At 37.3% G+C, this 14022-nt stretch overlaps 2 protein-coding genes across 11 annotated transcripts; one reads left to right on the plus strand and one right to left on the minus strand.

The window, feature by feature from the left end:
- Window positions 1-109: 109 nt before the first annotated feature.
- Window positions 110-9286, plus strand: LOC124220501 (uncharacterized). 7 transcript variants are annotated; one of them, XM_069136679.1, is made up of 16 exons: window positions 110-523; window positions 621-683; window positions 1120-1385; window positions 2107-2317; window positions 2478-2794; window positions 2973-3182; window positions 3264-3443; window positions 3611-3725; window positions 3871-4079; window positions 4262-4535; window positions 4942-5056; window positions 6212-6311; window positions 6911-7452; window positions 7828-8017; window positions 8123-8304; window positions 8417-9286. In XM_069136679.1, the coding sequence occupies exons 1-16, from the start codon at window positions 503-505 to the stop codon at window positions 8419-8421; spliced, it is 3000 nt and encodes a 999-aa protein (XP_068992780.1). In that variant the 5' UTR covers window positions 110-502; the 3' UTR covers window positions 8422-9286. The 7 variants fall into 7 exon arrangements, with proteins under 7 accessions (XP_068992780.1, XP_046485436.1, XP_046485439.1 ...); XM_046629480.2 differs by having other exon boundaries at window positions 111-523; window positions 4262-4631; XM_046629483.2 differs by having other exon boundaries at window positions 112-434; window positions 4262-4631.
- Window positions 4750-14006, minus strand: LOC124220503 (F-box only protein 21). Of its 4 annotated transcripts, none has more exons than XM_046629489.2 (10): window positions 13634-14006; window positions 12875-13147; window positions 12330-12765; window positions 12098-12228; window positions 11863-12016; window positions 11553-11762; window positions 11387-11473; window positions 11073-11301; window positions 10712-10877; window positions 4750-5104 (listed from the first exon to the last, which is right to left on the minus strand). In XM_046629489.2, exons 1-10 carry the CDS (start codon window positions 13801-13803, stop codon window positions 5083-5085), a joined length of 1878 nt encoding a protein of 625 aa, XP_046485445.1. In that variant the 5' UTR covers window positions 13804-14006; the 3' UTR covers window positions 4750-5082. The 4 variants fall into 4 exon arrangements, with proteins under 4 accessions (XP_046485445.1, XP_046485446.1, XP_046485444.1 ...); XM_046629490.1 differs by lacking the exon at window positions 4750-5104 and adding an exon at window positions 8724-8937; XM_046629488.1 differs by lacking the exon at window positions 4750-5104 and adding an exon at window positions 8724-10339.
- Between the last annotated feature and the right edge of the window lie 16 nt (window positions 14007-14022).

The raw sequence follows: 14022 nt of genomic DNA on the forward strand, positions 1-14022 counted from the left end.
ATGCATTACACGCGTCTCTAAATGCGGACGCAGTACGCAATCCACAGTGACGCAAACGCACTGAGACGAAACTTATGGAATAATAACGTTTCACGGGATCTCTATAGTATATTATATCAGTGGATTAACATCATGTAGTAATACGCGATCTGCGCGATGGAGTGCGAAATTTAGATAAACCTGTAAACCTACCGTACGATTGGTTAATAACTGCCATGGTCCGTATGAAATCTGCCTGGTACAAAACATGGTATGTTAAGAGCGATGAAGTGTAATCTGTGGATTTCATGAATTGGATACCCAGAGCATTTTTGTGAATTTTACTAGTAATACTTCAAACGACAACAACACATTTTGATAAATTGAACAGTGATTGATAGGAATTCTTCGTATTACCAACGAGCAATACTTTTTCCAAACATGGCATAAATAGGGTAAATCCAGAGTTGGGAATTGAATATACCAATTTGGTTGAAATGTCAATTTACATCATTCACGAGAGATGGTGATGACATTTAGTGTAGTATGTTAATTTAAATCCACTTATTTCCCGTTTATCATCTCAAGGGAAAGGAAGAAGAAGAAATCCACTTATTCTCGTTCTATTCACAAATTTTAAGGTTAAAATGGCAAGCAGAGACTCTTCTGCTGTTATGAAAAGCGCCGATGACCACAGCGTCGAGGTTTGTATGTGAAAATAGGTAAAGATTTTACATCAGTTGGTTTGTCCATTCGTCATTGACAATTTCCTGTTCAATTGTTAACAAAACATAATCATGACAAATGATTGGCAGAATAAAAACTTTCATAGTCACTAATCATCGCATCAGTTTTACAATATAGACCTTTTCAAAGTGATCAAAATTGCTTCACAATTTTTGGGGTTTAACCCTGTTTTTAGGCATCAAAATGGAACAGCTTTGTTTGCAGCTGCCAAGCTCAGTAAGCTTGTGAAGCATTCCTAGAGAAAGAAAATACTAAGCTATGCTAAACCCTCAGTCTTAATCTTTACCCTGACAACAGTATCAAGAATCATAGACTGCCTTGAAAATGAAAAGATTTGCCATTATTTTCTATGTCATATTTCTTGCAAGTATTTACAAATGAATCTGATTCCAGACACTGGCAGAAGTTTTTCGATGTTTCATTTGTATGGAAAAGCTGAGGGACGCTCATCTTTGTCCACACTGCAGCAAATTGTGCTGCTACGTCTGCATCAGGCGTTGGTTGACAGAGCAGCGTTCCCAGTGCCCCCATTGTCGTGCGTCTCTCCATCTCCATGAACTTGTTAATTGTCGTTGGGTAGAAGAAGTGACTCAACAGCTTGACACGCTTCAAGCTGTCGGCATATCCAATTCACGTCACGAAGACTCATCAAGGGATAGGTATAGATTCCGAACCCTAATTTGCTTCTAATTCTACATCTGTTTTCAGTTTTACAATATTTGCTAACCGATCACACAGCCAATCAGCCTTATCATTTTTGAAACAATGTACTGGAGTAACAATCGTCAGATTCACTTCGTTAGAGAAGACAATCTGAGATGGCAATGACACCTGTTCTTCTTTTTTTCTCTTTTCATCCTGCGCCGTTTTGTACTGCATACCTATATTTTGAGTATTTTCATCCTGTAAAAAGTTTACATGTGCATCAATTAGTCCTATGAATTTGTAACTCTAATTTAATTTTGTTACGAATCTGTACATTCAGCCATTCTATTTGTCTGTACATTACTCTCTTGCGTATTTATAAGAGGATCATTGTTTATCGATCAAGGGTTATTTTCATTAATGCTGATGAATGCCTTCACTATAACTCATAGTAAAAGTTGGAGAGTGAGAAAAAGAAGTGTAATAGAGATTTTTATTGTGTTGTAATGTCCTTTGACTTTGTTATTATCTTTGCGATATGCACGACAAATCAATACCTATTCAAAATTGTTTATTTCTTGAGCATCTATGTAACATTAGGTACGATTGATCTTGATTCGCCCTATTTTGATAAGCTTCAAGGTACTGATATCTCGAGGTTAAATTTGTATATAATTATGAGACTCTCGCCAATTCAGAACAGCTGTCTTTATTAAACAAATGATTACTTGACAGGTGCACAACGCATCATGAAAAATTATCAGTCTATTGTTGGACCTGCCGTCGCTGTATCTGCCATCAGTGTGCTCTGTGGGGGGGTACTCATTCTGGACATACATTTAAACCTTTGGAGGAAGTTTATGAGCAGCATGTTACTCAAATTAAGGACGAAGTTGGACAGCTAAAACGACGGCTTATGGAACTCATAAGTCTTGTACAAGAAGTGGTAAGTTTATACGGATATGAATGGATAAGCTACGTCCGCCATGTGCCGAAGTCTAGGGCAGCAAAATGCGCAGTTGTGCACTTTATGGTAAAAAACTTCACAATGCCTCTATTTTAGGCAGTTTGGGTGCTTGAATAACTTTTACATTTCTTCAATACAGGAAAGAAATGTCGAGTCTGTGAGAGCAGCAAAAGATGAGCGAGTGCGCGAGATAAGGAATGCTGTTGAGTTAATGATTGCTCGTCTCGATTCTCAATTAAAGGCCAAACTTCTGACTTTGATGGGTCAGAAGAATTCTCTCACTCAAGAAACTGAACAACTCGAAGCTCTGCTGCAAGAAGTTGAACACCAGCTTCATTCGTGTACCCGTTCAGAACTTATTGTAAAAAGTGCAGAGCTCTCCCGAATGATACATCAAGTCCGAAAAAAACCAATGGCTAGTTTCGTCACTGCACCTGTACCTGCCGATTTTCACAGGTACACAGATTTTCGGCTGCTTGATAATGCACAGAGTAGATACATCTATTCAAAATAAATCTGCGCTTCTATCGTATTCAGCATTGTAATTATAATGACATTACACCTATCTGGACTATTGCCATGTATCAAGTCTAGTGTTGCCTTAATTTTAATGCAATTATGTTTTGCGCTTCAGTGAAATAGTGCCGGGGTATGATAGCGCGACATTTGCAATGCAACAGTTTACTCAATTGCAACTGAAGGCAGATCCGGTCTACTCGGCACCGCTGCATGTCAATGGACTTTGCTGGCGGTTAAAAGTTTATCCGGATGGAAATGGAGTAGTCAGAGGAAATTACCTTTCCGTCTTTTTAGAGCTCAGCGCTGGATTGCCGGAAACGTCAAAGTAAGGCACTTTCACTTTATATTATAGACTAACTCAGGTGGACTATACGTTAACGAATTTACACTTTCACTCCAATCATAGGTATGAGTATAGAGTTGAAATGATACATCAGGGCTCCAGGGATACTAGTAAAAATATAGTACGAGAGTTTGCCTCTGACTTCGAAATTGGAGAATGTTGGGGCTATAATAGATTCTTTAGACTGGACTTACTTGCGACTGAGGGATATTTGAACACAGAATTGGACACGCTGATATTGAGGTGCGTTTCTTGTTTTCCTCCTATATGAACACTGTGACAACATTTTTGAAAGTCAAACATAACGAGAACAAACATTTTACTCAAAATTTGATTGAATTGAATTCACCTTACCTAACAGCAGAAAATTTGAAGCCGTAGAATGTTTCTAATCCTTGAATGTTACTCAGATTCCAAGTGAGACCACCAACATTTTTTCAACGCTGTAGAGATCAGCAGTGGTACATCAGTCAATTAGTCACAGTTCAGAATCAGTATGCGACGCAAATAAATGAGCTGAAAGAGGTAATAAGAGCTTTCAATATTCCAATCACACGGTTCAGAAACATATTCTATTTATGTGGAACAGAAACTTCCAGCTAATCACCAACAGATTAATTATTTCCAATCAATATTTTATTCGTAACATAATCAATTTATTTTTGTTTAGCGATTAGCTATAGAAATATCACGGAATGCAGTGACGGCTACAAGAGCAAGTAGCGGAGCTACTATATGTGATCCATCAGCTGAATCCATTGGAACATCCTCCACCCAGCAGCAGCAACTCTCGGGCGCAGGAGACCCTCTTCTCAGTCCCAACTGCGTCCAATTGCGTATTTTTGATCCCTTCTCACCGGTTAACATCACTTCCACCAGGTTTCTAGCTTTCTCGTTTTTCCTTTTTAAATCTTCTTTCTTTCATTCCTCTGTTTGCCTCTCACAGCTTGTAACTCTGATAAAAAAAAATCGCACACAAAGATGCTGCCTTCTAGAATCAGGTATCTTATAAAGAAGGTGCCAACTTCAATACTCTATCACTGTTGACATCCTTTTTTCAGGTCAATACAGAATATAGTGCCTAGTGGAAGTCTAACTGGCACAGGGAGTGGAAGCAGAATCCTTCCTAGCAGCACGGCACAGCTATTGCCAATGCGTGAGCTGAGAGACGTAAAAAATATTCGACTTCTTGGTTCAGTTTCCACATTGTCTTCACCTTCTTCGAAAACAAGCATGAAACAGCAAAGAGCTGGTAGTATAAACGCGGCAACAAGGTCTCCAAGGAACGGAGGATCTTGTCAAACTGATGGATCAGCAGGAGATTGTCAGGCCTTGGTGAGCCATTCACCAGTTCCATCCCGCTCCTCTCCTACCATGCTCAATCAGCAGCCTTCCACACTTTCGTCCAGCAGCAGTAGCAGTGATAGCGGCGTAAGGATAATTTGTAACGTTTCTCCAAAAAATTACAGTCAATCAGGCTATCACGTTCGTAATATTCGGGTACTTTATTCAATAAACGTATGCAACAATCGCAGTTGTGTTTGGCGTAAATTTACGAATTCAATAGCTACCCACTAAGTATTCAACACGCAGAATGAACTTTTACTTAAATTGCAAGTGTGCCCAACATAGTAATCCTGTGTTTTAAATTGAACTGGATGTAGATTTTTATTTTACAAGTCATTTTGGGTTCATTGTCAGTATTATGCTTTACTTACGGTGCTTGAATCGTTTGTTACAGGAACTCAGCGAACACGACATATATTTGGATGACTGTGACCACCATGATACTAATCTGGGAATCTTGGACGACAATTCTAATGATGAAAATGACGTTGATGACGAAACTATGTCCGGTAAGAGAATGTAGAACTCAATGTACCTAGAAAACTCTCTCGCAGCATCTATACACAAAAAAATGTATTTCATCTCCAGGGTAGATATATTTAAAATATTCACGTATATATGTACATACATTTGTGTAATATCGGCAAATGTATAATTGTATGCATTTATCTAAGCAGACAAATGGGAAAATTTCACATCTCACGGTCGTACTGTAATCTATGGATTAATGACCTAGGTGATAGCTCCAACGGGGGATCTTCAGTTGAGGATAGGCAGCTTGTGCGCAACTGGCGCGATAGTGACCCTGAGTTAGATAAAGATGCTGAAAATGAGAAGCCCGCTAACGAAAAACAGGAAGGGGAACGTGTCAAGGAAGATCTCGCTTCCAACCATCCTACACTCTTTCCTAAGAATATTTAGAGGGATTGACTTGAAAATTTCTGGCGACTTCGTTGCTCAATTATTCAGATTCTATGATTATGTAAACCAAAGCAAGAGATACCGAAATTTACTGTATTTCGCATCTAACTCTGAAAACTTTCTGTCGGAGTTTCCAATATTACCCATATTTATGTGCATTAATCAACTAGTTGAAATTAAATGGTCAGAGTTGGCAAACTCTGTGTATCTACCTGTAGGCGACCAATCGGCCTTTTAACCTACTTCGCTTTTTGACAGCAATTCTGGAGTGTCTATTTACATGTAATTTTAAACTGAATAGCAATACCTGGTTTGAGTGAAATTTTGTAACGAAACCAATATTCAAAAGTGAGTCCACTAAGAAATTTCGGGTAGATTTGTCGTATATAGTACACGATACACCATGTTTTCCGAGCTCCCCCCCCACCCCCCACTAAACGTAGTTTTAAGAGTAATCTTTTATTCCCTAGGGCTTAAAAGTACTACTTCACTCTTTGTTTAGACGCACCGAAAAGTGAGGAAAACGTGGGAGTGTGGTGTGGCAAAAATTAAATTCAGGAATTCCGTGATCGATATTTACTTGCAAATAATTCTGTTTTATTATCCCTTGGTATGCTTTTGAAATAGGTTTACCCAAGTACTGACGTGTGTTTTATGCAATACGCATTATTGTCTAGGCATACTTGCGCACATGAGTCACACTAAATTCAATGAATTGAAAAGGTTTAGTGTTTTGGTTTAAGGAGAAAATGATGTTGAGGCTGCGGAGTCATTGGTTGGATGGTTACCCAGAAAACGAGTCGACCCGCAAGAGGCTCGTGAAAATTTCAGAGATGCTACCAGGTATACCTGTAATTTGGGAGAATAGACCTTTGTCAATCTTAACCCTTTGTGGTCACCAGAGGTCTAAACGATCCCATATGCAGCTTTAAGTTAAAACTACTCTAAGTTGTTGGCGAAGGTGATTAGCCTACCGTCTAGCGCTACTTTATTTCACTCCGAAATGAATCCTCCAGATAGTAGAATAAATACCAGTTTTGGAATGCTCGCTATGGAGCTATTTTTTTCCTCAAATTATCATATCTCAAGAGTATCACCCTAAAATGTTATGAAAAAAAAAAGTTAAAATTGCAAGAGTTATGATTTTTTAAGTAAAAAATGGCATTTTTCACGCATTGACTCCTTGCTGATTTTTTTTCGCTATTTTTAAATTCGATTAATATACAATACCGTCAATTTCACATTCTAGAATGTTCAAACTAATATCCTGAATTTTTATGAATCATTCGAAACGATACGGTCAACGCAGCAGATGTTCAAACACGGCTGGGGTCATTGTGTCCCCGTGTGACCAGCATATTACAGTCAGAACATGTGACCATGGAGGGTTAATGGTTATAGGAATATACATAATAATACGTAATTACATTTTGATTAACAAGGTTACGAAGAGGTGATGGCTTGGAGGATGAAATAATGCTTCTTCACTTGTTTGAAATGCAAGATCGGAAGTCTGCCTGGAGCGACCCGTCTTTGTGGTCCTCATCATTGGTTCCAAATCATCATCCGGATGAAAATTGTGACTCTAAAAATGTTCCGGCAACATTGCAACACACTGGATCAGTATCAATGCGTCAAGGCACAATGACTCCCTCTCACACTGCAGCCAATTGCACACACAAGCATTCTGAGTTGGACGACTTGCACACTGGCCCAAATTTCCCGGGTCCGCATAAGTCTCATTCGATTGCACATTTATGTCAATCTCAACTGCCATCCGATCAAAGGCCTGAAGTACATCAAGCTGATAATACTTTTCATCAAGATAGTATCAAAGCTATCGCTTCGGGAATTCAGACAACTAGGTCCGAACCTACAACGTGCTCAAACTCAGTAGATCGCGAAAAAGACGTGGCAAAGGCATCAGGAAGTCAAAGTGTGGATACCAACGTGCCTACAACATCTGACCTGATGGTACCAGATTGTAAGTTTGCTAACGAAGCTGTTGTCAAGCTTTTTTCTCATGTAATATAAGTCAATTATTCCAGTATCAGTTAAAATTTATGCTACTTTTAACATTGACTAAAGACTTCTGAAGATGATCAATCTAATGGGGTTTTGTGTGTCTTATGGGTTTGTACATTGAACGGCTTCCTCTGACAAAGGAGATACATATATTCTCATGGCGCTAGATCCACTCAAATTCACGTACCCGTAGAGTGCCTGTTACAAAAATTTGCACAGGATTAGCAGTCTCTAAATTCTTCACTTTAATGATGCTTTATAACACAACTAACTGTATTTTGGAATTATTTACAAGTCATCGAGAGGTTGTCATTGCTTTCTCTTTCTGTCGCAGTGGCTCTTGGCAGCAATAAAATTATGTCAAGACACATCTCGTCTCTGCAACAATCATTGCCGTTATCTATTGGTAAAACTGCTGGTGATCAAGACAGGACGAAAATATCAGAGTTCGAAAAATTGTTGGAAACAATTCAATTATCACCTTGTTTGCAAGAAGATACGGCCGCCTGCCTTGTCAAACTGAGGTACTTACGATACTAATTCTCATCAGCAGATTTCAAATGTTTCAAAATAAGTGATTACTCATTTATTGTTCGTTCTCTCAGCAAAACCAATTACTCTATTTGTAGGCAAAATTTAGCCGGTGAATGTAAGAACAGTAACTGTTCAAGTAATTCTGTACCATCTCCACTTTCCCTGGGCTATGAGGGACCATCGACATCTTCGCTGGGTAGTAATTTACTTCCCGACCCTATTTCAAACTGCAATAATTATAGCTGGTCTCCACCATTGTATCAACCGCATAAACATGGTGAGTCCAACTGACTGAATGGAAATATATCTGATACTTGTTTCTCAACCATTTTATACTCACTTTGTAAACACGGAAAAAAGGATATTAACAATCTGCAATTTGATTTCAGGTTAGAAGAAAATTACAGAATCGTTATGTGCTAATTACAGTACATTAAATATAACTTCTACAAGCAATTAATTTTCCTACTATTCAATTTAATTATAAATTCATAGACTTTACAATGTATTGCAATAGAGTTGATGGCAAGAAGAGATGTTTTGAAGTATGTTCGAAATTTGTGTAATAGGTCATTAGAAACACTGATATCGTCAATTTCAGAATAATTTAAGTGTTCCTCGCGCTGTGCATATTGTACACTTTTTGTGGATGTTTAAGGACGAATAAATAGAGAAAAAAATAATTGCAAATTGATGTTAGATTTCATAAATATTGCAAAAATTATTTATTTACAAATGAATAAAATATGGTTTGAATAAAGCATTACAAATGAAACATTTTAATATTTTTCTGCCCTATTGTTTGTAATCAACGATGAACACGATCGTTGCAATTAGCAATTAAAATTTAATTCCAAGTAAACTAGCCAATTGAAGGTGACCAATACGAATGAAACATCAATTTCTGGATCTAGGAAGAGAAAAGTATATTACAATACATAATACCACTGATGACATGAATATTTTACAACAGTTTTTATCATTTGTTTGCGTTGTCAATTACCATATTTTTTCTTATACACGTAAAACTGGGTTGTTCCTTGAGTATACATTGTAAAAATTGTACTTTGTTAAAGTTTATAGGCAAGATTATAATGTTTGACATCTGTGGTTTTAAAGCAATGTTTCTTGATCAATACCTAATGTGTAAGTTTGTCCTCTCACAGGCATAGTATAGTGTTTTCGCGTTATAATAACTTGTTAATAATCAAAACCGTTTACCTTTCGTGGCAATGAGTGTAAATATACCCAGTGGAAAATCCATTTCAAAAATATGGGATTCTATTAAAGCTCGTGAAATTTTTTATTTATTTTTTTTTCAATTAAAGATCAAACAATTCTGCATGAAATGATTGTGTTACGAAAGTAATTAAGTTGAACTAAACAAATAAAAATGAACGTTGAAGGGCTTCGATCCTTACAGTCTGCTCCAAGAGTACAAGATTTTTCGGGGGAAATTTCACCCTCATTGCTTGTCAGAAGTTAATCTCTTTGTAAGGTCAACACTTTTACTGATTATTTGACTTTTGTTCATTATCATTGTTCGTATATTTTGTAGCCTTAATCTTTAATATATTTTTGACTGTGATGTATTGTCCCTATTTATATGAAACGAAATGATTGACAATCAAATCAACAAATAGTCTCATAGCGTTGATCAAAACGTGAAAGAATCTAATGCTAAATAATAATGACGTGGATGATTAACAATAACCATACTACTTGCATCTAACTAAACAAATTGAGTAAAAAACAATTGCCATATGACGCAATACAAGTGTTTTTATAGGCGCTAGTGCACGCCTAGCTTCGGATGCTACATCGTCTATATTTATTAGTAAACCAAATATTGTATCAGTACATTAGTCGCATTTATTTTTATACTTGTGTAAAATACTTGCAGAATGCTTAATCTAGTTTTGTTTGGATTTTTAACTCAAGTTATTCTGAGCTTTCAGGCAATGAGTCTTGAATGAAACTTCAACACTATTGAGAATAATTATGCTTTCATCCAATGGGCAAAGTGACTCTTTGGTGGCTGTGTACTTGTGCTTGAGTGCCACTGCCCTGGACTCAGTCATTTCGAATCGACAATCCTGGTTCAGAGTATGAGTATATGATGTGAATATTGTATTTACCGTATGAAATAAAATTCACGTCCGTAAAACTCTGGGATTGGACTCCAAAACTGGAACATCCAGGATAAACTGCTCGCTAAATAAATAAACCAACGAATGCCTATTGATTGTTCCGGAGGTTTGACAAGGAATTTTCAATTTGGTGTAACCATCTTGAGTTGCATTTCTTGGGCTCTGTTATTAAAATAGCGCACACAGTCAAATTTTTCAGCCACTAGTACGCTCGTAACATGTTATTTATTTATTTAACTTCCCTACGTTAACCTATGAATGGGAATAACTCGTACAACTAACAGTTGTTTCTATTGTAATAGAACGTATAGTCAAATTGGAAAATGGTCAGATAGTGTACATATATATTAGTACATTCTCTACCGTGTGATTCTTCCCAGTTTATCTGCAAATATAAATGAGATATGCAATTTTTGTAGGGGAAAAGAAAAAGTGCACAGATTACCGGGTGATCCTGGCGATTTGATGTAGTTCATACGAGGATAAAATTTGATGAAGTTACAAACAATTAGACAGTAGTTACGTAGTACTTACTGAATATAATTAGCTTCCACTATGCGAACTCGTATTTCTTCGTCCTCTGGATACTCCCTTGCTTTTTCCTCGTTTGGTACATAATGGGTTTCATTAAATCTACAGAAATACCTTCCAATCTCGTAATGATTTACCCACTTCGGTGGGCAGGCAAGCATCAAATTCTCTGAATCATAAAAACAAGATTCAAATATTGTTACTTGTTTATTGACTTGAGACACCAATGCGAAGTCTCGCTGATGCGAAGTTTGGGTAATATGTATAATATCGTTGAAAGCATTCGTCAGCGAATTTTTCATTGATACGAACACTATAACCATCAAATGGAAGAAAGCATAACATTCTTTTCAAAGCGTTTTACCTTGGGCAGCATAACGTGACGACCCATCCTCAGCAAATACATTATAGAAGGGCTGATTTGATCCACCGCAAAGTTCGTCTACGCCCATCTCGGTCATCCATTCCGTCGTAGCTGCGCAATGTGGATCCCATCCAGTTATTACACACAAGTAATCATAAGTTCGGTGTTTCATGATCAGTCCAATGGCATACAATACTTCCGGTGTTCTCTTTTTTGGTAATATGTGTTCCTACAATAAAATTGAAATAGATTCATAAATCAATAAACCGATTATTATATTTTTCATGTGAGAATCATTGGCAATTGTTTCTCACCTCAGGAACATCCTTCATGTGCCGTTCATAGTCGTGGAGCATTTGTAAAATATGATTAGCCTGTCCTCTTGACCCAATCTCAAGATCCTTCAACATGTTAAGTATGAAACTAGCTGAACAAGTTCGATTATAAACACATTTCAACACTACCATAATATTTAGTTACCCGTTGTATCGTGTTAAGCGTGTTGACTAAACCTGCTAGATCCATCTGATGGAGCATGTAAAAGCGAGCAAGATGTAATATGGTACTTGTATCGTACGGCTGTACAAGATGTAAAAGCTCTAAGGCTGAACGAAGACGAGCTGCTCTGTTATTGAGTTGAGTGCGTTGCCGTCCAGCGACTTCCAAGTTATTTGCCATACGTCCGATAACCTGGACATGTGCATCGGGTAAAAGTGAATTACTCTTTTGATTTTCGATACTGCTACTAATCTGATAACTCTATTACATGCAATTAGAACACTTGTATTACCTCTATGGCAGTGGCGGCATTGTGAATGTTATACCGTTGAATGGGACATCGTGACGTACCGCTAATTTTAGGACAACTGTTTTTGGTCAGTAGTTGCCCGTCATAAAATACATCTATGTAAAAACTTTCATCTTCTTCCGATTCTGGGAGGGTACTGAAAAAGAAAGAAGTTGGGATTATAATCATTGGGGACTGGTACGAACGATCGAAAAAAGAGTAACAGATATTTTCTTACTACTTCTCCTTCCAACGTAACAAAAAGTGCGCAGGAAAACTGACTGGCTCACACCGAACTCCAAGCCTTCGTGCTATACTTTCAAACACTATTGCCAATGTAATGGGAATACCATGTTTTTTTTCAAGTACCTGGAAATTTTTTAACAATTCACTTCCAATCGTTTACAAGAACCAAAAAAAAAACGGCTTGTATCAATGAGAAATTAGAAGTTTTTTTTTTTTAAATTCACCCTGTTAATAAAAGAATTCTCTGACGAATAGAACATCTCGCTATTTCCGTGGAAACAAAGCCGCTTGAACATGACTTCACAAAGTGCAGTGATAACTTGTCTCGAATTTACACCGCTCCATTGATTGTCATCAATGTTGGCCAATTTCCATAATTCGAATTGTTCTTTGGAGGTTGAAAAAATGGGATGCGAAGGATTCTGCTCCCTCAGATGTTCTTTGACTTGTTCAGCGATCCTATCCAATGTCGCAGATATGGACGAGTAAGAAATTCGCAACTCTGGCTGACTCCATTGAGCAACTAAAACGGCACCTCGTTCTAAAATCTGGTCTTTTGCCGGAAGATTAATATATGCCTGCCACTCTTCTCTCAAGCAATTCTGTCGAAGGTATCTTATGACTTTGTAAGCATAGTACTTGTGGGTCAGGTTGCTTCTTCTGAAACAGATGATTTGAGATGCTAGTATGTTAATTGTGTCAACAATAATTATGCTATAGAGTAAACTGAATTTCTTTGTAAAGTTAAAAAAGCATTCAAAAAACCTACTTTGTTGGACAATTGATAAGGGTAATAAGCTCGTCAATTAGGAAATGGCATGCCAGTAAATATCCTTCGTTTTTCAAATTCGTTGGCGCATCGAATTCAATCAAATCGGAATTAGAAAGCTCTTGTTTTCTATAATACTTGGCAGACATGAGGGACAGTTGATGCTGCAATCGCTTTCTGTACATTACAGATTTCTTTATCTCGTCCAACCAATTCGACACTCGTGGTTTGGTCCTCTCGGTTGTTTCGTAAATTTCTTTTAGATCTGGCCACCTGATAAATGAGAAAATTTTATTTTCAATTGAATCGAATAGACCTTTCAAGATTATGTGATTTTCAATAATCATTAAAGGGCTAATACTTGACTCTAGAATTTTTTTGATCTTACAATTTTTGGATCAATAGTTATAGCGTCAAGGAAATGCGAGCTTATCCCAAATATGAGTAAATCTAAAGATTATATCCTGTATGAGAGTTTGTCTCTCTGTAAATAAAGGGTAATAAGTATAAACAGAAGGATGTAACATGGTAGCAATAGATTGGCGACTACATTAATTTATTTATACCATGCTCGAGGTGTAAAAGAAAAAAATATTGAATATTGTAGGACATATTGAATATAAGCTGATCACATAATTCACTACTATGTTTGAATTTGTTAAAACTGAAAATCTATTTGTTTTGCAGGTGTTTGGTATTTAAATTGGACGGTATATATAATATTTTGAAATGTCGGCGTGTTTGTTGAGACTGAAATACCTTTGGAAAAATTTCGCTCTCCAGAGTTTGTTGCTCCCTGTAATTATTATATACAAGTGTCTGCAAGTCAAGGCGAGGTTTATGATGTCAGTCATCTTGACATTTTCACGCTCCAGCATGTACTCGATTACCTCATGCGGCAATGAAGTTATCAACGCTTCGGAGACCATTATGAAAGTTTTTACGTGAAACACTCTCGGTTAGCTATCTGCAGTAAGGCATGCGAAACTAAATACGGTTTGCGACGTAAGTAAAATCACAATCATTACAAGTCATACAACTACACCGATTATCCAGTTTCGTACAGGCAACTCGCAGCACCGTGAAACACTGAGCGCTGTTCGTCACTCATGCAGGGTCACGCAGATTACGGAATACGTATAGACTAA

Source organism: Neodiprion pinetum, chromosome 5 (genome assembly GCF_021155775.2).
Source record: "Neodiprion pinetum isolate iyNeoPine1 chromosome 5, iyNeoPine1.2, whole genome shotgun sequence".
Lineage (NCBI taxonomy): Eukaryota > Metazoa > Arthropoda > Insecta > Hymenoptera > Diprionidae > Neodiprion > Neodiprion pinetum.